The sequence below is a fragment of the Lineus longissimus genome, chromosome 1 (assembly GCF_910592395.1).
Source record: "Lineus longissimus chromosome 1, tnLinLong1.2, whole genome shotgun sequence".
NCBI lineage: Eukaryota > Metazoa > Nemertea > Pilidiophora > Heteronemertea > Lineidae > Lineus > Lineus longissimus.
The window spans coordinates 24,774,123-24,797,418 of NC_088308.1; the positions used below are offsets into that span (position 1 = coordinate 24,774,123).

Here is a 23,296-nt window from a genome sequence, read left to right on the forward strand (position 1 = left end):
TATGAGGGGAAGTTAATTTAAGACTTGGATGAATTCACAGCGTGTATTTATCATTTCCTCTTTGTCAATTAAGCGATAGAATGCGACTTTTTTTATCAGAGCCGTTCCTAGACCCCATAGCCAATGTTACCTTTGGCATCTCCTAAATCTCATAATTATTTATGCTCTTTTGCCAGCAAATTGAATTGGTGACCAATGATATCAACAGAAAAAGTGACCAAATTATGTTGGTCATAACTTCGAAGGCCAAGACGATAATCCCCTACAATTGGTTTCCATGGTGTTCGAATGTTGATTAAACTCCAATGGTGCTCCGGGATGCTATGAATGATGACTATTACGTTACCTGTATTTCAGTTTTTCCGATGATGCATTAAATCTTAGTCCAGGAGGCGGAAACTGGCCTCCAGCTGCCTCTGGTCGTGATTTTTGTGTCCATCGTATAATCAACTGGCCACTTTTTCGCGTCACCTTCTTCTTGCTAGTTTGGCGTTGCAAAGATGTCATCTCCTTTTTATACGTATCCAAATACCTGTTTCAAGGCAACACTCCGATCTGTAAGTTCTGGGTCAGATAACGCGGTATGTCGATATTGACCGTAAATTTAGCATAACGGCGTCAGGTTAGTGTCAGTAGAATACCAGACCATCAGAATCAGATACACGGAGACTCCTATACATGTACATGTAATTAATACTTATCAATTATGTGTCTTAGTTGCCAGGTGTTGGCACGTTTATTAAATAATGCATTTGGTTACTTCTGAGTGGTGATATTAATGTATAAACACTGTATGATGATACGTATTTGACCAATGATGTAATAGGAATTTACAGTACTGCGAGCCTTGATGACAACATGACCCTAACAACACACGAACAGCTCCCCCATACCTCACTGTGATTCTGTCTTTAAAAGGCCTGAGCCGTTCAAGTTCATTCATTTGTATTTATCAGTCTACAACGGCATTGTTAGAATTTATATTTAGTTCGTATTCACCCAATTTGAAAATTTCAACTTCAATTTTTAAATGAACGGAGCGCAGTTGGTTCAAGCGCGTGGTTATTCCAGTTCAATAGCCTTAGAACACTGAAATATCCTCTCACAACTTAAGTGTGTAACCCAAAATCCACGATCGACAAGCTATCCGTTAAGTTTTCGCCTCTCATCGAAAGCAATGGGCTTTGTCAAATGCAACCGGTACGGTAAGCGACGAAAGCAGTATCTGTTCTCTGTGCGCCATCTCCGATTCTTTCGTGCAACTACTGGGATCTTTCGCGAAGACCAGCCGCGAGTACTTCTGTTTCCAAGGTTTGTGTACGAGTTCGCGAAATATTGCCACCAAGATACCATTAGAAAATAGCATCAAAAGCAGGCCTTTAAAAACGGAGCAGAAAGAAGTACGAAACTGCAGAATAGCTTCCTTTGATGGTAGCCGCCATTACGAATGCGAAAGAGCTTCAGAGAGATGATCAGTTTCGTCACCTTGGGCGCCTTCAAACACCCGATGGCTTTTAAGAACTCTCTAAGCAAATCTTGATGTCAGATGTATAGTTTTTTAATCAAGTCTAATGTTATTACTATTTTTCGTTATTTTTTATCCCATAACTAAGAAATGGCTCTACCTCATCGGATGAGTAGACATGTTTGTTGGCAACCAAGATTCTCAAGAAAACCAATGTCAAGATACGGTATTTTATATGTTGCATATTTCTGATGTAACAATGATGTATACACATTGACTTTTAAAATATGGCAAAACATGCAAAAACTGGGCCTCTCGTTATCATACATACTTGTAGTCGAAGTAATATTTAATGAGATTCTAACTGGTAAACGTCACATCCACATTCATTATTCATCGTAACCCGCGTCTTCCCGAGACCAGCGATGCAATCTGGTGGTTGGCAAGGTAACTATATCAGCAAGACCAATCATGGAATTGGTAATTGTGATAACATGACTGCATAAAGCATTGATAAGAAGCATCAACTCGGCTTAAAACTTAATGGATTTAATGCAAATTTTATTGATTGCATTGATTCGTTTTTCCTGCACTTAAGCATTCGAATTTTAGTATTGAAATTGTAGTGGAATTTGCTTGAATGAAATGCTTCCCCTTTTGATGTCCTCGCTTACAACAGAGCCAAGGATTTGAGGTTCTGAATGATAGGTTGGTTGCAAATTTTGATTCGTCGCCAATTCCGCTAGCTGAATTTTTCAGGGGACATCTTTTTTTTCTGGGACACCGGGGAAAAGCAGCCAAAGTAGTTCCGCTAACCAATTGTTGCTGGTACACGAAGACACTGGCCACTCATTACAAAACGTACGATACGAATTCTGCCGCTTTATCACTGTTGGGACAATCACCATGTCCGCGGGGTCGCCAGGGTAAAGATCAATAATTACATTCTTAATGAATTTCACAGCTTGGTGTTATTGGAAATGTTACGTTTCCGGCTGTCTTCCTCTTCATCACCAACATGGGCAGGTGCATACGACGGAAGGGAAGCGTTAGACGTGTACGTGTAGGTAATGACTATGAGCGCATGAGAAATAGAAAATATTTATATAAGTAGACGTGAATGGCTCGAAACGCAACTTTCGTTTTGGCGTGCCGATAGAGAATCATCCACTTTTCTGAATAAATAATCGATATGAAACCTTTCGTCAACTGCATTGTGTTTTCAACTGTGATTGCATTTAAGCCAATACCTTACACCATTTTCGAGACTTTTAATGAAAATATTTCGATAAAACTTTCACTACAAGACAGTCTTTCGTAAAATACCTGCAGGCGTCATATCGCATCAAAAACGCACCTTGATTGCATTGAAATACTATCTATATCTGCGGCTAGAATAGAACGAAAAGCGTTGGGCAGAATAAATCGACAGAATTAGTGGTTTATTTATTTGGATTGCGTTGCCAGGAGACCAGTAAGATATTGTTCTCGGAAGGTAGCCATTATTATTTCTTTCCGGGGAAGTAAGATTAATTACACAGATCTGGCCAGGTGCGCTGCGAATAAGAAAATATGGAAAAGACTTGGGCGTTACCGGAAGTGTACCAGTCAGATACCAGTGCAACACATTTCCTCATCAAAGGAGGTGAAACCCTCCCATTTCAAAGAGAGATTTCACCAGAGAAACACACACTGATCAGCAATAGGTGTACAATCGAAAATGTTGTGGAGGTGTTCCCCAGTTGGACAAACATTCAGACAAGAGTTTTGTCGTAGCGTATGAATCGATCAAGTCGCCAAACTTGTGTCGATTCCCGATTAGAATTGCTTCCAAAGCAGCTGAAATCTCGCAAACGACTGACCTATCTCCATCTCGGGTTGATGGATGGTGTCCAATAACATCCCATCAGTGACGGATCATCATGGCGACTATCGTGATACTCTGATCGATGGTAAATATCCTGTCTAAAGCGAGCAGCTTACTTCCAATAAACCTAACTTGATTGTGAGAGAAAAACCATCAGGCACGATGAGGCTTTGACATCATTTGATGGAATCTATAGTCAGCAATGACATACATGATACAAAGTACTCCGCATTTATCAAGGACAAAGGGTTAACATTATCTGTGACATGTGACATGAACAGCTGATTTGAGGAAACGGGTCCATTGAAGCAGTGTATCCATACTGCGATTCTGGCCAGCTACGGACTTTCGACAGACTGACCCTATTTGCGATCGAATATCGTAGCTGCTGGTCCGACGGGATATCGTTAGAAACAGCTCTGCAGAAAATGAATCGGCTAGCTATTCATTCGCAATTATAACCCACGTTTGAATGGAGGTGACCAGTAATATGACTATTAGTAACCATATACTATCTCAAGCCAATGGTAAGAAAACGCGTAACGAAAAGCACCACATATTTGTTTGCATTCTTGACGTTTGCAAAATTTTGCAGATTAACTGATGAGAACAGATAACTGGGCGTAAGCCTTGGCTTCTAAAGATGACACTTTGCGGTAATAAATATGTTTGGAAGCTCTGGTGGCTCTGATGGAGAGGACTCAATACGCAGTACGACTTAAACTTTATTTCCGAGACCACCAGGGGCCATACCGAGTTCAGACAGTTTATATAGAGCCTGGATTTCTTCAAAGAGCTAGCCCAATTTAGCAAACAGGACCATGTCCTCGCTTGTCGCGCTCAAGGGATTGCTCGTCGGGATAGTTAGCCATGGGGGAATATCGCATGGTTAAGGACAGGGGCAAGACAGGATTTATACAAGCAAGTCAAGATCAACAATGCCAACCACGGTCTGAACCGACAGTTCTTCAGCGTCGTTTACTTCTGGTCCGGATGGCGCGGGGCTAAACTATCGCTTCCGAATAGAATGTACTGCAAGTCAATGAAATGTTACATGTACATGTAGAATGAAAGGTTGATTGTACCCTATGAACTCGTCAAACCAAGCTTCACAACATTAAATCTCTGATCTGAACAAGTGTTGGTTGGCACGGTCATTTCAAACTCTCTTCCCATATCATATCAGTCTCAATCTATTTGTGCAGTGGTTCACCATGGTTACGGGCCACTAACCTATCACTATTAACTGTGAACACTACACTTCACGTAGGCGAGTCTTGGGACAGGTAGATGGTAGTTTAGAACAAACATGCTCAACCTGACATTACAGGTGTGTTCAGACAAAGCGTTATTGGCCATATGTAGCGTTTTATATCGTTTCTCCCAGCGCGTCTAAACTTCGGCGTTTTTTGGTGCATTGATTCTCACCCATTTACCACTGAAACATAACAGGCAGCTAATGTTAGCTATACGAAGATGTACGACTAGCTTTTACGTGATGTGTACGACTAACTGTTAATGGCATGGACATCATTTGACAGTGTTGTAAATGACCAAGAAAAATATCAACCAATCTATGTCTATATCCAAAAGCAGGTGCAAGTAACCTTTTCCATTTGCCATTTGATTGGTTTGGACAACAACACCAATCCGTTGACTTTCAGTGACGAATCGAGTTATTGGGAATCGAAAATGAGAGCAGGTGCAAACGATCCGCGAGGGACAAGCTGAAATTGACAGAACTCGTTCGCCTGGAACACATTCTTGTTCTTGATAATGCTTTTCTTTTGGGGTTTTTCGGTCGTTTACACCGATACAAGAAAAGGTCGCTGCTCTCTCGTCTGTCGTCTGCCTGCTACTTTCCATATTATGATATTACTCTATCATAAATAGCATGGTATTTTCTGAAGCAAACGAATTTTAAATGAAAAAGTATGGAAGATCTCTTCCCAGCATCAGCTAAGATGACCAAAGACTAGTCACCAGGCTTACCACTTGATGCTAATCGCTGTCATTTTCCCGGAGTTCATACTAATGCCTGAGGGGCCTCGAGGGGCTTATTCTTTTCTATCGATACTTGATTGAGGAGCACGCCGTTAAAGCGGTCGGCTCTACTGCCTAGATCAAAGAAATAGCGTGCAGTAAATTGTGCTCAAGTCCCTTGACGTTGCTGGCAAGTAGATTTATGCAATTATTCAGTATGGTTGCATGTATGGGAGAAATGTTGGTTGGTGAGTGGCTGTTCATGAAAAATTAACTGTTACAGTAGTCGAGATGGCATTTGTATAACTGAATCAGATTATTTCTTTATTGTGTTCCATTGTCTACTTTGCAGACCGAAGGCGTTTGCATTAACATTACAAGGAAATCCGCTGTGCACATCTACGAGATGCATTGCAGCTCATCACATTTGGTAATGCAGGATTAACATATGAACAAAAAAACATTCTGAACCCGAAGCAGTTTTTACCAATAGCGGCCAGCAACTTTTCTGAACGAAGTGCTATAAACACACAGCATCAGCCGAAACCAGAAAAAAATAGACAGAATCTGTCAAAGCTCTACGTTAATGAGAAATTGATCAGAAATGCAACACTGGCGTTGTCTCGCAATCACTGAATCACGGGGTTCATCTGTGAGGGTGAGGGATGATTGACGAGATCGTTAACATGACTGTAATCAGTTCCTGTACACTATATACGTGTACTGAGAAACTGCCGCAGTTGTATAGAGCCCAAGCTACACGTAATCTCTTTGACAGTGAACAAGCCAAAACCTAATGGTCCTTTCCTGTTTGCCTGGCTCCAGATATTGTTACTAAAAGAGCGTGGTCTTTCGGCAGGTTTCACAAGCCTCACAAAGAGCTATGAAGGACGAAGGAAGACGTATGTAAATATTACCTTATTATTAATAGACAGAGATTCATTCGTTTGTTTCTCCTCTCGGGAATGGTAATGCTCTCACACATGGATCAAAGAGGGCCCTCACACTACCCTCCGCGCAAACACCCCACCCCAGTAACAGCTGAGTCTGGGCACACTCAACAGTCAGTATACATATTCATTCGGCCAAAAAATATTGGTCAAGGAGCATTTTTCCGAGCAGAAACTTAATGGGAGGTTTCCTTTGATTAATAGACCAGTATCCCTGACCCAAAGATGAGATATGCGACTGGAATACATAATAAAGCAAATAGGACAAAAACCACCACAAGCGTCGGCGGTACATTATCCTGGCGGTGAATATCATCTCTGCTTCGACGACTTCACCAACAACATTTGAAATTTCAGACCACAACCGGTAGAAAACTTCGTTTGCAAAATGCATTAGTAACAAATCTAATCGTAGTACACTGTACATGTATATCACGCAGATCTGTCGCATAGGCAGCTGAAGACTGTCATTCCATACAATGTATATCAATTTCCATCACGAAATTAATCTCCTTGTTGTGTCATTTAATCCGGCGCAATCCGGATGATACCAGCCTTGAAATCTGTCAGAAATGCCAATGTGTGGTAGATTGACGGTATTATCATTGTTGTGAAAGTGACTTTGATTTCTATTCTGTATCCACATGTAAGTAATAAAGTAACTTTACATTCATCTCAAGAAATACAATGCAATCGCGTCAAATTAACATGTTTGTCTAACACTTGGAAAGGTTTAGAGAAATGCGTAGGACAATTTTGTTTCGATAGATTGATGGATTAGTTTCATTTGAGATTACTCGAAAGGCGAGGTACAAAGATATGGAAATGAAATAAGAACCAGTTAGAATGAGAGAGTGTGCTAGTCGACCGCGTTTCATTTGAATTTAGCGACACCTGGCTGATATGGTGTCGGGATCTCAACACAGTTTAGCATATCGATTCTAGCACACTGGTATTTCATAAGGCTTTGACAAATAAGCTATAATTGAGTTGTGATTGAGTGTCAGCGGAGATCAATGGAAATCACCTTGTTTATTGAATACCTGGACCAAATGAGATTTAAGAGGCACAGTGAGGCAGTGTGCGCTGATCAAAAAGCGTATATAGAATGTTATTTTATTATACAATTCTAGAAAAATAACGATGGTCTACAGAGTAACTTATATTTCATTGAGCACTTTTACTACGTCACTGTGGCTATTGTACATGTATTTGAAAGTTGAAAGAAAAGAGGTACTCATCTAAGAATCTGAAGACTCCGCAAGTAGGAATATGCATTTAGCTTATCGTAAAGAATTCTACTAAGAGCGGACGCATCTCATCACACAAAGACAAACTATTCTCAGACACACAGACCTTTCTTTGACGTACATGTAAGTCAACCTGGTTACTTCCCCAGAAGGTAATTCCGCGAAACCAGACCGATGATACTTCTTCAAAATCCCAATGAAGATACTAGACAACAGGAGACCATTAGTGCAACCTGGCTGTCTATTGCTACATGCAACGGTTTCCAAAGAACCGGTGGGTGTGCGTTCAGCTTTCTTTTAAACCATGACACAGGTTTATCAAGAGCCGATTGCGTGAAATAGCCGGTTAAAGGGACAAAGAAAATTGACGATAACATTTGCACACATGGACTGTGAAAAAATTCTCAGATCGCAGGCGTTGATACTTACTGCACTTTATTGCTGAAAACAGTGTTTCGTATTTGCTGTTGGAACTGGAGTGGAGAGAAGGGAAGGTACTACACCGGGAGAAACTGACACGCAGAAATTGACAATATGAAAGCAGTGACTCTACGAACCACATCCGTCACTCCAAATCTAATGAAAACTGTCAAAGAAAGACAATTTACCAGAGCCTGCGAAAATGACTATAATTCATGTCATGGGGACCATGTATCAGTGTTCATAGCCAAGTATGGAACATAAGTGAGTTTGCGTGTTCAGCGAGTGCGGGGAGGGATTTGATATAGCTATTAATTATTCATAAGAAATTGGATTAAGCATTCACTATGTGGATTGTTATTGAATAAGTATGCATTAGTATGCTTGGCCGAACCGGTATCCAATATACTGTTAAATAAAAGTTATGGCGTTTTTGATGCAGCTAAGTTTACACGTGTACATGCTTGAGGACATTTCCATTAGCCGAAATAAATAGGATGTACATTTTCATTCGTTGACGCTATTTCAGCCGATTGATTCGATTTCGAGGTCGGCTGCGTGCGCATCCTTTAACTATCAGATTGCATACAAGACATAGGTCATATTGCTTGCAGCTACGGTTCCCAAGTTACAGCGATAAAAAGACTCCGGGTATGACGTTCAGTTATCAAAATCGACCCACCAAAAAAGCGGACTAAGTGTGTCTGCATTTCAATGGATCGCAAGCTCGACGGGTGGTTTCTTTGAAACGAAGAAGGTGACCTTCCAAAGTGTTAGTCACATATCAAGTATAAAACTTGCGTTATTTACAACTGTACAAAAGTGCTTTGTTGAAGGTAAGTTCATCAGCTCATTTATAAAAGAGAACTCACGTTTCGCCCTCCGGAGAAGTAAGATCCACGTGTCCTAAACAACAAAACCACCTCGGGTCCTCACTGTAGTAAGTGAAATGCCTTTCCCAGCAAGGGGAACTCCGCCGGCGGCGCGACATTGACAGGTTTCCGCAAATTCGATTACATATCAACTACATTTTGAAATTCCATAAACCTTGCAACCACTGGCTGACTTGTTGATAGAAACAATAGCAAACTGACTCAAACTCGGTATAAGTATGTACAGCAAAGAAAATAGTTCTGATTAATTCGATCAATAAGGCCATTTAGGGAAATGATAGCGTTTTATCTTCGGCAGACGGGACTTCGGGATGGGCTGCTGTTATATTTGGGATGGCCAGAAATAGTTTTGCACTCGAATGTGTTAAAAACTTACATGCCGATAACAAAATATTAGCTTACTTTGGGTTGCCTAGCTCAGCCGGCAGAAAGCTGTACTTAACATCACCACGACTGTCCTCTTCGGTAGACGGTTGGCGTTGAATGCTCAGTGTCCTCACAGGCCTATGCTGTCCTCTCCTAGACATGTTGTCTTCCTGACTTCACCAGCGGAAAACCTGCAGATACAAAGTGTTTTGAACCTTACTAATTTGATATTGATTAGTTCTTGACGATGGTTTAGTTTCTTGCGCACCCGCGCTGCAGTGGAGGGCTGCATTGGACAGTCTCCAAGCAGTACTTAAAACACATTTTTAGAACTTATTTCATTTTGGACGTGAGGAAAGACTGGCGTTTGAAACTCGCAACTGCTTTAGGAGTATAGTTGCTTCGGTGCTGGTGCCTATACAAGGGAATCCCTCAAATGAACACCGAGTGCTCTGATTTAGATCCACGTCAAAAAGGCCCCGGTCGCGTTCAGAAGATGGCGAGCATATGCATTGATAGACAGAAGTGAGTGTTTTGTAAGTTACCGAATCGCGCTTTGACGAAAAAGAATTAAGGCTCGCGACAGATTTTGAAAACATGTAGGGAAAAGGAGTTGCTATGTACGATTTGAATCAACGGCCATACGAAGACTCATCAAGGATAATATGTCAGCATCGCAGCTTCTAAACGAAACTCGCCCAATACACAAATCCGGACAATATTTGGTATAAATATGTGTTCAATCAAGAGAGGCGGAGCAATTTCGGGCGCCAGTGGTATTCCCAAGGTCAGGAACCCTTCGGCTATAATTCAAAAGGCGAACACTATATGGCTCTAAAGCTGTTGTTGGGAATCAATAGTTTTAATATCTTACTTGTTGATGTTATTAGTGCATGATAACGTCATTCGAAAGTTAAAAATCGATTGAACCCTTCTGGCAGCTCTATACATACGATCCAAAGAAGCACTTATAGTTGTCCTAAGGGACACAACATTATGAGGGATTAAAAATAAATGTCCATCAATTTAAAGAATTACCAATAAGCTAATCGTTGGTTGATGTATATCAAGATTAAAATTAGGAGGTTTTCGGTTTCTGGAGGCAAGTAAATAGAAATTATTGAAGGATTCTATTTTTTGAAATTTCGCTATCACAAAATTTCTATCAGTTGCCAAAATTAATTCGATATCTAAAACGAATATGGGACATATTTTCAGATATTTCGATTTAATCCAAGCCATAGTATGAGAAGATTATATAACTTCTAACAAGGCAAAACCTTCTCGTGATAATGATAATTCTATATTGATGGCAACAGCCCGCAATTTTGAGCAATGAGACATATACAGCTTCCATGCAAATCAGGTGGTCGAAGCGTTCGAGCCCGATCTCCGCCGTGGTCTTATGTTCTCAAGATTGTTTTCACTTTTTTAATGTATCGGGAATAGTCCTATCCATTCATTTCAATAGTTTGATGCAATCGAAGCAGGTGACTCTGAACCTACAACTCCTTCTATTCATCAGTTCGCGATCGTCTATAGTGCCATGTACATTGTATGTTTATGTTTATCGGATTTTTAATTCATTGTTGTGTCCCAGGGCCGGCTAACACCTGATAATCAGTCAGGTCAGAAGACACCAGGGGCCGGTTGCACAAAAGAAAAAAATAGTTAAAAATCACTGTTAGTTTATCTTGGCGTTAACTTAACTCCAAAAAGTTAATTTGGGTTGCAAGAAAGAAAATTATTTAAAAGTAGCGTTAAGTTAACGCTAACTTTAACTGACCTCCTAACCCCAAGATAAATCCCTATTTTGGAGTTAGTTGAAACAAAATGGTGGACAATCAGGCCCTGTTTGTGGCATAACATTTTCATCATGTCACTGACACTGTAGCTTCTAATTTTGATACATTCCCTTTGTGTTTTAAATAACTTGATATTTACTATATATTTACTATTTAATATATTTAATATTTAAAAAATTCAAATCCTATAAACATAGATACTATTTACACATAAATTTACAGTTCAATGCCCGACAGACCCAAGAACTCCTTTTCCTTCAGAAGAGCAATCTCCAGCTGTAGCTTTTCTATTCGAAGGCCAGCCTCTTTCTGAAGAACTTCCTGAGTACGTGTTGTGGCCTTCTGCGTAACAAGAGTTGCCTCAAGGACCTCAAGCTGCATGTTAAATACATCCTGCTGAGTCTTCTGTCGGCACATGGCGTCTGTCAGCAGACCCTTCGCATGTGCTTTCCTGGCACCTAGGAGAGAATGAAACAAATTATGACGGGTTAAATGGATCACACAGCACTTCAATTTTGTCACTTTGTGAACGGCCAGAGCTCATTTTAGCACATTTGATTGATTCATGTAGGGACTGCTTAAAATCAAGAAAGGCTTTCGCCATTCTAGAGTCCCAACTACTCACCAGTGACTTTGCACAGTTTGGCCTTCTTTTTGGCTGGAGATTTTGGGGCAGTCATTGCAGTGGCTGTCATCGTCTGTTGAGAATCTAGAATAAAAAATGACAGTTCGGCCTATATGATGATAAATATCAAATCACGAAAGGTCACAAAATGTTTTGCAACCAAAACTCTGGCAAATATAGATTCAAATATCCAAAATGCAAATGCCTTGATATATGAGGTGTGGGCCAGGCTATCAGCATCGATGCAGTATTAGACCCCGGGCCTAATAGCCTACTGAAAGACCGAACCTGTATCTAATAGCATACCAAGAATTATTGTGGCTCCCTCTATGTGTGTTTCGTGTGGTTGACGATCAAAGGTTGCCACAACCACTGCATCTGAGCAGTCGACATCAACATCTGCAGCTTGATTTACTGAAAAATTAAATGAAATTATCATAAAAAATAATTTTACTATTTCTAAATTAAAGACGCATGATGTCTAACCGGGTCACTACAGTCGCTTTCTGTTTCTCAGTAGGCCTACTTGTATTTCTTCCATTGTATACCGGTACCAATGTAATGTATCATAGTCTAAGAAATACTCGGCTCTTAATTGACATGGGCATATTTATCATCGAGCTTCCAGCACCTTTAAATTAAACTTACCAGGAGTCCAACCAGCCAGATCAGGTAATGTAACAGGGAGGGAGACTGCTGCTGTAGCCTTTATAGGTGTGGTTACTGAAAATATTAACAAATGAAAGTTTTAAAGTTTAAAGGGAATGAATCACATAAATTGGCGGGAAAAATCAATAAATTCTAATTAAATCCATTGAAAATCCAAATTTCTATGGATATTCCATTAAAACAGGGTGATGTCAGCTTAACAATAGGCCTAATGTGTACAATTGCGATCATTTTGTTAATTCTTTGAGGTAATTCACATGACTTATTGAATAAATTAAAAGTATTAACAAAATATTTATATTGGAACTTATTTCTGTTTCACCCTGTATAGTACTATTTGCAAACTTTGCGTTCCATACACTTACTGGGCATGCTCAGTGCGTTTAGAAATATGGAGTCGGGAAATTTGCAAGCGCGTATTTGGAGCAGCGAATAACCACATTTTCTGTACTTTTGTGCAGTTGAACTACCTTATCTGCTGATGAATTTGATTTATAGAGCTATGAAGTCAACTACTATGGTACAATTTCTAAGTGACGGTCATGAAAAGCTGTACTTTCGGCCGCTTGAAAAATGCATGCATGCACTGTCATGTCAGCATGTACACATGGTCGCTATACACACAGGAAGTCCAACAGAAATGGCTGGCATAGTGCCAATATCGATGCAGGCACCAGACGACATACTTTGAACTTAGCCAGGGTAGGGCCGAGTTGAGCTTAATTCCACCAATGTTTTTGAAGATTGACATCAGGCTATGAAATCTAGACCTATGTAAGGCTTAGGCCTATGTTCAGAAATATATGCTGGTAGAAGTAGATAGCGTTTTATGGCCTAATTAGGCTAAATCGGAGCCTGGTGTACCTACCTGCAGACTCAAATCCACCAGTGATGCCTCTGAATGCTGCGTCTTTTTCGAATGTTTCTATTATTCTCTGCAGTGTAGGGTCGGCCTGTGGCATCTTTCCCCCTCCGCCAGTCCCTCTCTGGTGTTTTTGCTGCAGGGAATGGATCTCTTTCGCCTTTGAAAGCTGCTGGTTCCATTTTTCCCTGCAGTTATCCCCGGTCCTTGTGGCCACTCCCAAGGAACTAACCATTAGGGCAATTTCATCCCATTTGTTTTTTTTCATTTTGTTTGTCACATCTGACGAAAACTTGGATCGCAAGATCCCAAGTTCATTTATGACAACATCGGCTAAAACTTCGGCTTCTGAGTGTGAAAAATTTGGTTTTCTCTCCCTTTTTGTCTTTTGAGATGAATGATTCTCTATGGAGGCAGCCATCTTGCATGTCTTGCTTTCAATATGAGGACCAAATGCATTATGGGAAATGTCCCTAGCAACTAACATTGATTTACTTAAAAGTAGCGTTAGTTAACATTGGGCCTAACATTGATTTGTGAAACTCAATTTTAGCGTTATGTTAGCTAACGCTAAGTTAGGGGTGTATACAAAACCAAGACCTAAGACATAAGACCTAAGACCTAAGATCCCCTGATGTACAAAACTAAGACTCTGATATTTTTCTTCAAAATTTCAGTTTGGAATTGGGTCTTAGTTTTGTACCTCGGGGGATCTTAGTTTTGTACGTACAAAACTAAGATCCCCTGATGTACAAAACTAAGACTCTGATATTTTTCTTCAAAATTTCAGTTTGGAATTGGGTCTTAGTTTTGTACCTCGGGGGATCTTAGTTTTGTACGTACAAAACTAAGATCCCCTGATGTACAAAACTAAGACTCTGATATTTTTCTTCAAAATTTTAGTTTGGAATTGGCCTCCCCGGGTCTTAGTTTTGTACCTCGGGGGATCTTAGGTCTTAGGTCTTATGTCTTAGGTCTTGGTTTTGTATACACCCCTAAGTTAGGGACTTTAACATAAAAAGATAAACTAACATACTTTTATCACCATAACTTTTGTGCAACCGGCCCCAGACCTTAAAGTAGAATGACTCAGAGGACATATCTTGTGTCCTGGTGTAATTACCACTCTCCATAATGTTTCTTTTTCAGCGTCCTGTCGGCCACAACGGAATTGGGCTAAGATAATGTGTATTGTACGTGTATATACTAACGATGAGTTGACTATAGGCGAAGTCCGATGTACATAGTATTGCATATTGATGCACATGTCCATCACCACAAATCGCAAGCTTACATCAGAGTGTACTCGTTTTTTCAACATTTAAGATGGATTTTGTGTTTAGAGTTAATCGAATACAGCAGAAGTTATTTTGCTCCGGCTAGAACCAAGATGTCTACCCCAGCGAATTCTATTTGATTTGATGTCCAGCTTCGATCTAATTGAGCCAAGCGTGTTATTTCCTCAGAGGATACACGAAATAAATTGGTTATTTGAAACCTTGGCCGATGTAGGCCAAGAATAACATCCAGAGGATATGGGGTGCCCACATCTGGACGGCTAGTCAAAATGGGCTTACCAACATTTGATCGTGACCCTGTCACAACGTTTTAACGCATCTCACTGAGAAACTACATTTGTCTAATTCAACTGTGGTAGCTGAATCTGTGCCCAAACGACGTTGTGCCAATCCTACAGATTAGCTTCGAATTTAATAAAAAACCAACGTTTGCCATTCTAAGGGGAAAACTTTTGGGGTATTTCCGGACAAAAAAACAGTCTGTGCATCATGGAAGAGATGTCTAGAATTTCTAAGAACAACGTTTCTCACTAGACACTTAGATAAAAAAATAAAACCTTACACTTTACATCTGCCGCATGGGAATTCGATCTGCAAACAGCTGAGAATTCCACTGTTGAATAATTCATACCAGCCGTACCAGAATGCGTCATTCGTTGTTGGGTTATGGTACAATAGTTTTAAATTTGAATCTATTGAACATCCTTTTTCGCTGTTAAACTCGACAATTTCGCATTAGATATATCATAGGATGATGTTCAAAATTCACATTGGATTTTTTCGTCATTTTAGTCTTGTCTCCTTTTGATATTTTTACACCTTTGCTAGGATATGTTGTTAAGTGGCCGTCATTCACAACCGACTTTGGTCTGGAAACTGATATCACGAATTGCTCAATGAATATTGTATGCCATGTTGCCCATATCATCTGTTATAGACGCGACGAAAAAACGTCGGTCAAGATTGATTCCTTCGTATCGGAAAGATGACATCCTCGACGGTGTACTTATCAGCTTCCCAAAGAAAGTAATAGATCAATTCATTGATAGATCCCAACGGAGAGTCAATTGTTCGGTGGATATGCGGTCGCCTTCAGATTGACAAGACGCTCAGGTTTCCCACTAACAAAGCAATGTATTTCCATGCCGCTGTCTCTCACTGAAGAGATAGTGCTTGGAATTACTTCAACTTGAATGTCCACACCAATATTCCGCAAGCGCACCTACGAGAACATAGTGGATGAAGAAGACTCGTTAAGTACACACAGCAGAGAAACCTTGGAGTCCAATCAGACATTCAATTCATTAGAAGAGCCGAAATGCATCCTTATGTCTATAATTGACTGAACGAAGTCCGTATGAGCTGGATAAGTTTACAATTCAAAAACAGCGTAGTTACCATGCAGCACCAAACATCGCTCGGGTGGAGCCGTAATTTTTCCTAAAACGTCCGCTGTCGCCTCGGTTTTGGCCTTCAGGGCCAAAGCATCACATCGTTTCTTACGAACGTTCAAGGTGAACTCAACTTAGAGCCCTAGAGAGCTCAAAAACGACATCAGGAAAAGACCTGAAAAAACTTCTACTCTTATGACTAACAAGTAGGAGTGGTAAGTTCTAGAAACCTTCTCTGAAAGGATAGTTATTAATATCACCTGTATTGTGAGTAGTGCAAGTCAGTGCCATTTGAAATACCCAAGGGATAACCATCGTCCGCCTTGAACACCCTCAAACAGCAAAGATATCGCCTTTCCAATGTCTTTGTAGTGTAGATCACTCAAAATATCAAATACACTTATTAACCATTGTCAGAACAAAACGTTAATGTCATCTCGACAATTCATTGCCTCAAACAGATAGCGCTTTGAAGCCAGTAAATAATGTATTTTTCATTTGATGCATCCTGGCGCTTTATGTACGAGACTTCGGGTTTCATACAGGTAATTATTAATTATAAGGGATCTACAGGCAACAAAAGGAGATCACAGAGTCATCTTTGAGTACTAATCCACTGATATAAGTCCAACCTGGCAAAAATCAATCTCATATCACATTTATTTAGCTATTTTCTAAAGAAAAAGGAAGAACAATCGATTGGACAGTGTATTTTTATCGTGAAGAGAAAACAGAAATAAACGACCTCTAGGGATAGGAAATGAGTATTTACGACGCGGGTAGTACTAGTATTTAAATAGGAAATCTTGATATGAAAGCTACGTATCAAGTACCAAGATTATAACCTCAATTTATGGTTTTCCAAACTTCCAATAAAATCGTCGGACAATATGAATGCAGAAGAAATCTTCGACGAGTTTCGATACAAAGTGTTTAAAATTCTCTCGAAATGAACATGCTAACGGTTTTCTTCAGGCGGTATATGCATTAGGTTTTGGTTCTTCAACCGTAATGTATGAACTACTGCCGACTTCTTCACTCCAACATCATCAAACGACCGGATCCGGAAAAAGCGTAAGTGGCGCCGCTGACGAGCGATTTGGGATTCAAAATGAGAATAATCCAGACTGTGTTGTCCCTCTTGCATTGTAACAATCGATGATTAAGAGATAACCACAGTGCGATGTTTAATGGTATACATTTGTCCTGATTAAGAAAGATCCTTCGGGATGCTGGATCTAAAGATGCACGTGGGGCACATTTTGCAATGAGATTACCAACCTACCAGGGACCGCTTCTTAATAACGTTATACTAATTGCCCTGGTATACTAAACCAAGTAACATCAACTTTAACATTTGTACATGTAGGCTTTGCGAGCCTAAGTTATTAATCAACTCTTTGAGCTTACAAAGTATTTATGAATAAACCAGTTTTTTTATTAACTGAATTCTAGCTGATTGCCGGTTTTAATTTATCAGCTAGATATCAATTCCTCCCTAACAAAACTTGTAGGAAAAAATCAATTGCCCAATCTGCTGTTTAAGTTTTTCATTTCCTTTCAGTATTTTCCGCATATAAGGAGACAAATACGATTTTTACAGTACGTCGAGGATTTGCCATACGCTAAAACTTTCCAATACGGTTTATTCACATTGTTCATATAACAACTGGTTAGTCTTCATTAGGAAATGAATTTCAGTTTTGAGTATGTGAGTCTTTCTGAAGCAGGAGAACTATTTCTCATAGTGTTTTTTGCGTATTGTTACGGAATGATTTTCGAAAGTTTTCCGTCTTTAATCAGAAAATACAATTGTTACACTAACAAGACAAGACACAAGTAAGGTGATGACAGTACCTCGAGTACATTACTCTAAGAAATCGTAGTAGGAGATCCAATATCTTACAAAACTTAGCCCAGTTGTTGTAAACAGATAACACTGTAGTGCCTGACTTGACGTGTTGACGTTAGGTATAACCTACGTTAAGTCCGCCAGAGATTGACTTTTTGCCTTGGCTTTGAGTCTAATCAGTACAGTTGGTCACCAGTACTGTTTAGGTACAGTAACCCACAACGTTATGCTACTTTCACCTCGAATAACAGTCATACATGCCATTCCACACATTTAACGTGATATACGCTGATCTGGCTTCCTGAGTAAGGTGGCAATAAATGCCATGTTTGATTCTGAACAGACTGGCGTCATTAATGTTTATGGTTCAATCATATCATGTCATGTCCTACCATTACTCTTCATCAAAAGCGACGTCGAGGCGAGTATAGAGTAGAATATGCCACTCAGATGTCTTGGGATAATAATAAACTACATGTAGTAGTTGGCTTTTTCCGACTTTTAACGGTTATCAACTTTTTCCTGATATATCCGACTAAAGTCCGACATTGTCTGACTTTTCCCTGAATAGTCGGATTTCTAAAAAACTTGTTAAAATACCAGAAAAATAAGGCAGTTAAGATCAAAGGCCTATGTTGAATGGGGTTAATGAGGTTTAATCGATCTATAACTGATACTGGGTGTCCGTTCGCGTGTGCGAAGATTTAAACTAAATTCAAGCACCAGGCCATGCACTCAAAAACCTTAATTTCTCGTAAAGTGTCGGATAAGGTCGGTCGATTTCCTGTTTTTGACTAAGCAATCAAACCATCAATACTGCATCAGAACTAGTCATTCCTTATCACTGCTACTCAGTGATATACGCTGATTTTACATCATGGGTTCGCCGAAGCAATCAAGGTTTGATCCCAAGAGGGATGGCAGGGTAATTTCAGTTGTGATGTTTAATTCATGGGGCAACGCTATAGCCACGGAGAATAGGCATTTAATTCTTGATTCTCGATTTCAAGGCTCGGAGTCGGCTTAAATGGAAATGCCATACATTTTTTAAGTCACACGATGTAAATTACGGACCTCATTACAGCTTGATTTGGGTTGCAACGAGGGTGTCTCTGACAGATGGAGACAACCGAAATCTAGGTCAGTCGGTGCACGACCCATTGTCCATCACGTAAAATGAGCTAGATATTTCAAATATAATCGCCAACGAAGGCAAGAAAATTAAGCTCAACTATGCCAATCACAGCATCCTCAGTTGTGTAGCTTCTAACCAGCCATTTTTATCGGCGAATTAGATTTATGTATGAATTGGACGTTAAATCAATTGTTCTTTACCGGTAGTCATAACACCATAATCATCAGTCACGTTGCAACAATAAAAAACTAAGATGCAATTACAGGAGAAGAAAACAGACCCATTAAGTGTTGGACAACAATTTCGTGTTGCTGATGGCATCTCGTTCATTGCCAGGCTGCTGTGTGGGGATTTAATTTTCGTTCACCATCTAGATATGGATTTAATTTGAATCGGGATAAAGGTCCATGTGTTTCACAATCCTGACAATGTTATGAAGGAGAGGGGGTAGAGCATTCGCATTCCGCATCTCGCGGTCGTTTATATGCCGACAAGTTTATACAGAATACAGCTTGTGATGAGAGCTGCCCTGACCACGCATATAGTTTTGTCTTGGCATGAGGTTATAAAATGTACGACAATTCCTTGGCCCCCTCCCCAGTCAGCAAATGCAAAAGTCTTCCTATTAGCAATTTGTCCTGTTGGTGGCCCGTCCTTTAGAATGGTCGAGTACAGCCACATTTCCAATGGTATAGGCTCCTTGACAAATGCACATTCACTGCAGCACGGGGCATGGTCGCACAAAATGAGTTTGGCTGATTCCTGCCAAACTGAACCTAATTCAATCAGAGCGAAGTGCATTTCGGCGTTCAGAGCTGCTGAAAATTACGTACAAGTGCATTAGACCCGTCTGATGACCTTCTCAAACATCCCCCGTCAAAATAACAACTTTACCTCAAGACACGTAGAGCTATATGCCGGAATGGCAATTTCTTCTTCAGACTGCAGTGTCAATTACCGACGTCTGTCGAGCTCCCCCAACTCCTTATATCGCAATAACTCTTAACTTGACATGCTTAACCATATTGGATTTAACCCTGCTGATTACTTCGTCGTTATTCACTTAAGGCTTCTACCGACTTTGCATTTAAGACGTTGGCTCTAAAGGGAAAGCTATCTTCGCAAGCCATCCGTTTAAGGGACCGTCAATTAGATATTCGAATGTGCACAATTTACTCTGTCCCCGCCCCTTCCTCTCCTATTCCGAGCAGCAAAAAACTGAAATGTGGACAGGAAATTAAGTCCTTCACGCGTGTCCCATGGGATATCAGTGTATGATCGTTTATATGATATTATCCATTCTAATTAAAATTGTGATGTATTGATATTTTGTGTTGATAAGTTGATGAAGTCGACCAAATTGGATCACTCCACATCCAGCAGATTTAGAGATACAAGTGTACGTGCATACCTGTACTCTCTATATGCATGGTATATTATTGTTGCATTTTAAAACGCTTTCTGTGCAACATCAGATAATACTGCTGCCATTGACCATATTGTCCGGAGAGTGCGTAAAAACATCGATAATGCAGCATAGAATTGTGTAAGCACTGAAAAATCCAATAGCCCGAGTGCAGTCAGGGAGCAGGCCATTACCAGGCGGCAATCAAAGGAAATTCAGCTAATTGAGAGTGAAATTTGTATCGAAATTGTGTCATGTAGTCACGAACAAGACATTCTAAAAACTCACTGTACGAAGATACACTGGGATCATTTCCGCTAAGTATTCAACCTTGTGTGAAATAAAAATTCGCTCTATTTCACACAAGGTTCAGGTAGTAGTAGTAGTAGTAGTAGTAGTAGTAGTAGTAGTAGTAGTAGTAGTAGTAGTAGTAGAAGTAGTAGAAGTAGTAGTAGTAGTAGTAGTAGTAGTAGTAGTAGTAGTAGTAGTAGAAGTAGTAGTAGAAGTAGTAGTAGTAGTAGTAGTAGTAGTAGTAGTAGTAGTAGTAGTAGTAGTAGTAGTAGTAGTAGTAGTAGTAGTAGTAGTAGTAGTAGTAGTAGTAGTAGTAGTAGTAGTAGTAGTAGTAGTAGTAGTAGTAGTAGTAGTAGTAGTAGTAGTAGTAGTAGTAGTAGTAGTAGTAGTAGTAGTAGTAGTAGTAGTAGTAGTAGTAGTAGTAGTAGTAGTAGTAGTAGTAGTAGTAGTAGTAGTAGTAGTAGTAGTAGTAGTAGTAGTAGTAGTAGTAGTAGTAGTAGTAGTAGTAGTAGTAGTAGTAGTAGTAGTAGTAGTAGTAGTAGTAGTAGTAGTAGTAGTAGTAGTAGTAGTAGTAGTAGTAGTAGTAGTAGTAGTAGTAGTAGTAGTAGTAGTAGTAGTAGTAGTAGTAGTAGTAGTAGTAGTAGTAGTAGTAGTAGTAGTAGTAGTAGTAGTAGTAGTAGTAGTAGTAGTAGTAGTAGTAGTAGTAGTAGTAGTAGTAGTAGTAGTAGTAGTAGTAGTAGTAGTAGTAGTAGTAGTAGTAGTAGTAGTAGTAGTAGTAGTAGTAGTAGTAGTAGTAGTAGTAGTAGTAGTAGTAGTAGTAGTAGTAGTAGTAGTAGTAGTAGTAGTAGTAGTAGTAGTAGTAGTAGTAGTAGTAGTAGTAGTAGTAGTAGTAGTAGTAGTAGTAGTAGTAGTAGTAGTAGTAGTAGTAGTAGTAGTAGTAGTAGTAGTAGTAGTAGTAGTAGTAGTAGTAGTAGTAGTAGTAGTAGTAGTAGTAGTAGTAGTAGTAGTAGTAGTAGTAGTAGTAGTAGTAGTAGTAGTAGTAGTAGTAGTAGTAGTAGTAGTAGTAGTAGTAGTAGTAGTAGTAGTAGTAGTAGTAGTAGTAGTAGTAGTAGTAGTAGTAGTAGTAGTAGTAGTAGTAGTAGTAGTAGTAGTAGTAGTAGTAGTAGTAGTAGTAGTAGTAGTAGTAGTAGTAGTAGTAGTAGTAGTAGTAGTAGTAGTAGTAGTAGTAGTAGTAGTAGTAGTAGTAGTAGTAGTAGTAGTAGTAGTAGTAGTAGTAGTAGTAGTAGTAGTAGTAGTAGTAGTAGTAGTAGTAGTAGTAGTAGTAGTAGTAGTAGTAGTAGTAGTAGTAGTAGTAGTAGTAGTAGTAGTAGTAGTAGTAGTAGTAGTAGTAGTAGTAGTAGTAGTAGTAGTAGTAGTAGTAGTAGTAGTAGTAGTAGTAGTAGTAGTAGTAGTAGTAGTAGTAGTAGTAGTAGTAGTAGTAGTAGTAGTAGTAGTAGTAGTAGTAGTAGTAGTAGTAGTAGTAGTAGTAGTAGTAGTAGTAGTAGTAGTAGTAGTAGTAGTAGTAGTAGTAGTAGTAGTAGTAGTAGTAGTAGTAGTAGTAGTAGTAGTAGTAGTAGTAGTAGTAGTAGTAGTAGTAGTAGTAGTAGTAGTAGTAGTAGTAGTAGTAGTAGTAGTAGTAGTAGTAGTAGTAGTAGTAGTAGTAGTAGTAGTAGTAGTAGTAGTAGTAGTAGTAGTAGTAGTAGTAGTAGTAGTAGTAGTAGTAGTAGTAGTAGTAGTAGTAGTAGTAGTAGTAGTAGTAGTAGTAGTAGTAGTAGTAGTAGTAGTAGTAGTAGTAGTAGTAGTAGTAGTAGTAGTAGTAGTAGTAGTAGTAGTAGTAGTAGTAGTAGTAGTAGTAGTAGTAGTAGTAGTAGTAGTAGTAGTAGTAGTAGTAGTAGTAGTAGTAGTAGTAGTAGTAGTAGTAGTAGTAGTAGTAGTAGTAGTAGTAGTAGTAGTAGTAGTAGTAGTAGTAGTAGTAGTAGTAGTAGTAGTAGTAGTAGTAGTAGTAGTAGTAGTAGTAGTAGTAGTAGTAGTAGTAGTAGTAGTAGTAGTAGTAGTAGTAGTAGTAGTAGTAGTAGTAGTAGTAGTAGTAGTAGTAGTAGTAGTAGTAGTAGTAGTAGTAGTAGTAGTAGTATAGTAGTAGTAGTAGTAGTAGTAGTAGTAGTAGTAGTAGTAGTAGTAGTAGTAGTAGTAGTAGTAGTAGTAGTAGTAGTAGTAGTAGTAGTAGTAGTAGTAGTAGTAGTAGTAGTAGTAGTAGTAGTAGTAGTAGTAGTAGTAGTAGTAGTAGTAGTAGTAGTAGTAGTAGTAGTAGTAGTAGTAGTAGTAGTAGTAGTAGTAGTAGTAGTAGTAGTAGTAGTAGTAGTAGTAGTAGTAGTAGTAGTAGTAGTAGTAGTAGTAGTAGTAGTAGTAGTAGTAGTAGTAGTAGTAGTAGTAGTAGTAGTAGTAGTAGTAGTAGTAGTAGTAGTAGTAGTAGTAGTAGTAGTAGTAGTAGTAGTAGTAGTAGTAGTAGTAGTAGTAGTAGTAGTAGTAGTAGTAGTAGTAGTAGTAGTAGTAGTAGTAGTAGTAGTAGTAGTAGTAGTAGTAGTAGTAGTAGTAGTAGTAGTAGTAGTAGTAGTAGTAGTAGTAGTAGTAGTAGTAGTAGTAGTAGTAGTAGTAGTAGTAGTAGTAGTAGTAGTAGTAGTAGTAGTAGTAGTAGTAGTAGTAGTAGTAGTAGTAGTAGTAGTAGTAGTAGTA

At 39.3% G+C, this 23,296-nt stretch overlaps 2 protein-coding genes across 11 annotated transcripts in view; both read right to left on the reverse strand.

The window, feature by feature from the left end:
- Positions 1–23,296, reverse strand: part of LOC135493598 (BAI1-associated protein 3-like) — a 78,205-nt gene that overhangs the window by 46,168 nt on the left and 8,741 nt on the right. For all 10 annotated transcript variants that reach the window (XM_064781135.1, XM_064781122.1, XM_064781098.1 and 7 more), the window contains exon 2: positions 9,231–9,385. In XM_064781135.1, the coding sequence (XP_064637205.1) occupies positions 9,231–9,355 (125 nt within the window). In that variant the 5' untranslated portion in view covers positions 9,356–9,385. The remainder of the gene's footprint in view (positions 1–9,230; positions 9,386–23,296) is intronic.
- LOC135500875 (uncharacterized) lies at positions 11,096–13,729 on the reverse strand. Its single transcript, XM_064792599.1, has 5 exons — positions 13,162–13,729; positions 12,273–12,347; positions 11,931–12,038; positions 11,625–11,708; positions 11,096–11,457 (listed from the first exon to the last, which is right to left on the reverse strand). Exons 1-5 carry the CDS (start codon positions 13,640–13,642, stop codon positions 11,216–11,218), a joined length of 990 nt encoding a protein of 329 aa, XP_064648669.1. The 5' UTR covers positions 13,643–13,729; the 3' UTR covers positions 11,096–11,215.